The sequence below is a fragment of the Coturnix japonica genome, chromosome 2, assembly GCF_001577835.2.
Source record: "Coturnix japonica isolate 7356 chromosome 2, Coturnix japonica 2.1, whole genome shotgun sequence".
Lineage (NCBI taxonomy): Eukaryota > Metazoa > Chordata > Aves > Galliformes > Phasianidae > Coturnix > Coturnix japonica.
The window spans coordinates 134,610,014-134,614,402 of record NC_029517.1 but is presented as its reverse complement, the minus strand read 5'-3'; the positions used below and the strand labels follow the sequence as shown (position 1 = coordinate 134,614,402).

The 4,389-nt window shown below is 55.8% G+C and overlaps 1 protein-coding gene across 1 annotated transcript in view; it reads left to right on the top strand.

Annotated features, from left to right (window-relative positions):
• The window catches only part of PUF60 (poly(U) binding splicing factor 60), a 29,138-nt gene that overhangs the window by 7,297 nt on the left and 17,452 nt on the right, over positions 1 to 4,389 (top strand). The window contains exon 2 of the mRNA XM_032442605.1: positions 82 to 177. Within this exon, the coding sequence (XP_032298496.1) occupies positions 82 to 177 (96 nt within the window). The remainder of the gene's footprint in view (positions 1 to 81; positions 178 to 4,389) is intronic.

The window sequence follows — 4,389 nt, the reverse complement described above, 5'->3', positions numbered from 1 at the left end:
GTCAGTGATAGTCAATGGGCTGTCAGTGATAATCAATGGGCTGTCAGTGATAGTCAATGGGCTGCGTTTCTGTCTCCTTAGGGCACGGAGTCCATTAAGATGGAGAATGGTCAGAGCACAGCAGCCAAGCTGGGGCTCCCCCCCCTCACTCCGGAGCAGCAGGAGGCCCTACAGAAGGTGAGAGCACCCGCCGTCCCTTGTCCTGCATTGAACCTCCTTCCATTTCACTTAGTTTGACTTGGTTGGGTTCAGCGTCGTGTGACGGGCGTCACCTTTATTGCTGGTGTTACAAGAGCAGAGCTCCCCTGCCAGCAGCGTGAGCAGGGCACTGTGTGCTCTGCGTGGATCCACACCCTCCGTGTTGTGCCTCAGGGTCCCTTGCTGTAGTTGGAAGGTGAAGGTGACTTTAGCAGAGCACAGCGGGTGGTTACCATTGGGGTAGGAGGTGTGCTCTGTTTGTAATAGGCCCAGGTACAAAACACCTTCAGATCCCATTGACACCATTGAGAACTGCCCCAGAGCTGCTGTGTGGAGCAGCATTACCTGCAAGCAGGAGGTTTGTAATAGACCCAGGTACAAAACACCTTCAGATCCCATTGACACCATTGAGAACTGCCCCAGAGCTGCTGTGCAGAGCAGCATTACCTGCAAGCAGGAGGTTTGTAGTAGACCAGATAGAAAACAGCTTCAGATCCCATTGAGACAACTGAGAACTGCCATAGAGCTGCTGTGTGGAGCAGCCTTAAACCACAGGCAGGAGGTTTGTAGTAGACCCCGATAGAAAATGAACACCTTCAGATCCCATTGAGACAACTGGGAACAACATGCGCCAGCTTCGTGTCTGTAGGTCAGGAGCTGCAGAGCTGGAGGGTGTCAGTGAGCAGCGGGTCCTGCAGATCAAAGAGGACAGACAGAGGGAGGCAGGGGAGGGGTAGTGCAGAGCCAAGAGATGGGGTGGTAGGAGCCCCCTTCCCTTCTGTAGAACCTCTTTGTCCAGATGTTCTGAGTGGATGTGGAGGAGGCTGCTGTGCTGCCATGGGCCTGGCAGGTAAGGTGCTGCGGGGGGACTGAGGGAGGAAGAGGGAGATACAGAGTGTGTGCTGCATGCTGCTTTCCTAACACGGCGCCTGCTGCAGGTCCATCCCGTCCCGCTGCAGGTCCATCCCGTCCCGCTGCAGGTCCATCCCATCCTGCTGCAGGTCCATCCCGTCCCGCTGCAGGTCCATCCCATCCCGCTGCAGGTCCATCCCGTCCTGCTGCGGGTCCATCCCGTCCTGCTGCAGGTCCATCCCGTCCTGCTGCGGGTCCATCCCGTCCTGCTGCAGGTCCATCCCGTCCCGCTGCAGGTCCATCCCGTCCCGCTGCAGATCCATCCCGCTGCACGACCATCCCGTCCTGCTGCGGGTCCATCCCATCCTGCTGTGGGTCCATCCCATCCCGCTGCAGGTCCATCCCATCCTGCTGCAGGTCCATCCCATCCTGCTGCAGGTCCATCCCATCCTGCTGCAGGTCCATCCCGTCCTGCTGCAGGTCCATCCCATCCCGCTGCAGGTCCATCCCATCCCGCTGCAGGTCCATCCCATCCCGCTGCAGGTCCATCCCATCCCGCTGCAGGTCCATCCCGTCCCGCTGCAGGTCCATCCCGTCCCGCTGCAGGTCCATCCCGTCCCGCTGCAGGTCCATCCCGTCCCGCTGCAGGTGCTAGGAATTGGGATCGACTGCAGTCGGCGACCGGCGTAATGCATGGACTGCGGAGCCAGACGTGGTTGCAGATGCTCTTGTGCCGTGTGCGTCTCCTGTGGACCTTGCGAGGTTCACTGTGTGAACCTGTGACTATCAGAGATCAATGCTGGGACCGCAGTGCGCGGGATGAGTGGGAGAGATGACAAGAAGACACATCGCACGACGGGGATGACGAGAAAATGGACATGCTGTGTAGCATGGTTGAGAGTGGTACTTATAGCAGCAGGACCAGGAATTGGAGCCTCTGCCACGACGAAAAGACGGGAAGAAAAATGGAAAGCCATGTGCAAGCACGGCGGACACGGGGATGTGACCGTAGACTCACGAGGCAGGTTAGTGAGTGAGTTCGAGGGGCTTAAGCCTGCTCCTTTGGTGCAGCTAGGGATTGGCTTATCTGTGTATGGTTCTCTCGCAGCGACGAAAACCAGTTTCTGTGAAGCCGCACGCAGTTCAATGAGTGAGTCGAGTGAATATGACGCTATCATGCGCCTTGCATTGCCCTGGTGAGTCACTGAAATTGGATAACATTTGTCTACTCTATTTCCTTGGGCTCAGCATGATGGGTGATGACTGAAGCGCTGTGAACAGAGTATTGGGGACATGTATGCAGCCTCGGGGAGACGGTGTGTGTAATGCACTCAGATAGCAGACAGGACGGGATGGACCCACTGATGCTCACAAGTGGAGGCAAGGAGTCTATAAAATGAAACCACATAATCGAAACAGCGACTGGCGATAGACCTTGGCGCAAGCCGGAGCAGTGGATGGATGGACCATTGCAGTGGAGTTGTGGTTATTGCGTACCCTGCAGCGGCGACGGAGCTGGAGAGTGGACACGACAGAGACGAGTAGTGTCTGCATCGGGATGGGATTGATCCTCAAGTGCCAGAGGAATGGCTACCTACTCCACAGAAAAGTACTGGTGATGGTAATCCGTGCAGCCACGAGGATGGCTCCTTGCACGGTGCTCACTGTTAGTGTTGTAATGAGAAACCAATGCAACGAGGGACGTAGCGGATTGGACCTTGCTAGCGCGATGTGAACGAGACTCTGCTCGGCACCTCGTCTGCGGTTACGTGCGCAGCCATATGCCAGTGAACTGGTGAACGCGGTACCAACTAGATCTCTTCGCAGCGGACAGAAGCTGCATGGAGACTGTGCAGCGGACAGTGAGGATGAGTCCTATGCAAGCGCATGGATGGGTGATCCTTGCAGCGGGACGGAGCACTCGACACGCAGTCACGAACAGATGGTATGGAACCATAGCTAGCGGACGGAAGCTAAGTGAGGGTTACCTCAGTGCTCAGCAACTGGACGTGGGGATTGGACCTGCAGGCAGGACGGGTATGGAACCTGCAGCGTGGGACAGATGAATTGGAACTTGCAGCGTAATGAGAGTGATGAGTGAAGGACCTGTATGTTCTTATCTCGTGTGCCGCAATGGGGTATCGGAACCAGGGTGTGACTAAGACTGTTGGATTGGAGAGTTTTCCGCTTGGTGGTGGGGTGGTGTAAAATTAGCTGACCATGGTGTTGGAAGGTTCTAATATTTAGCTATCTCTCTTAGCTGGTGTGATTCCGTGTCAGCGTTGTGACGAGAGTGGCATGACCTTGCAGCGACGCGATGTGTGCACCCTGTGTGCAGGGAGCGGGTGAGCGGTCTGACTAGAAGAAATGGACCGGTCAAGTACAGTTCACGGCCGCGGTGATTTGGAATGACACAGAACTCACATTGGCGGAGCGGTGGAGACGGGATGATGGAAACTGCATGCACAGAGGAGCTCTGCTGGGTGGACCGGTAGCAGACACATTGGCACACTGGCAGTGTTTCAGCCACAGCGGTTGAACTGAGATAGGAGAACCACTGTGCGGAGCGGGAAACGAGGAGTGCTTACTGGAGCTAGTAAACGTTTGCTGCCTAGCGGGACGATGGATGAAAAGCACGATGATCAGAGAAGAGACAGCGAAGGATGGACCTGCGAGGCGGGATCGGGGGGATCCATCTTACGCCGCACACAATGAGGACTGTTGCCAATGTTAAAACGGGATGACACCTGCTCGTAAAAGCTACTGGTGAAATGGGATGGCGTATAGACGAGACGTATTGATGGACAAGTGTGACAGAGAAAGTGTGCTTCTAAAGTAGAGATTGGGGATATATAGACCTTCGAAAGGAAGATGGCCTAATCGCTCGCTCTATGTCTCATGGGATTTGGATGGACCTTTGCAGCTGTAGTGCTGCATAGCACATCCCTTGGGACCGGGCATGCAGAGTTGATGGTAAGGCCTGCCATGATCAGGGAATGGGAATGGTACTTGCAGCAGGATGGGATGGACCTGCAGCGGGTAAACAGCCAGGCATGCATTTCAACAAGTGGATTGGGGATGGACCCACGAGCAGTATTAAGAGCAGGTACTTGTGCGATGCTCACTGGAGTACCCTGCAGCGCCAGTTCGACGGGGGGGAGTGGTGGAGGACACATAGCAAGAACAGTCATGAGGGGATTGCAGATGGGCATCGTATAGATGCATTCGAATTCTGGGTGTTCAATGTTCGTAATGTCTGCAGCGGTACTGGATGAGCCTGCAGCGGCGACGGGGGATGGACCTGCGAGCAGGGACGGGATGGAACCCCGCAGCAGGACG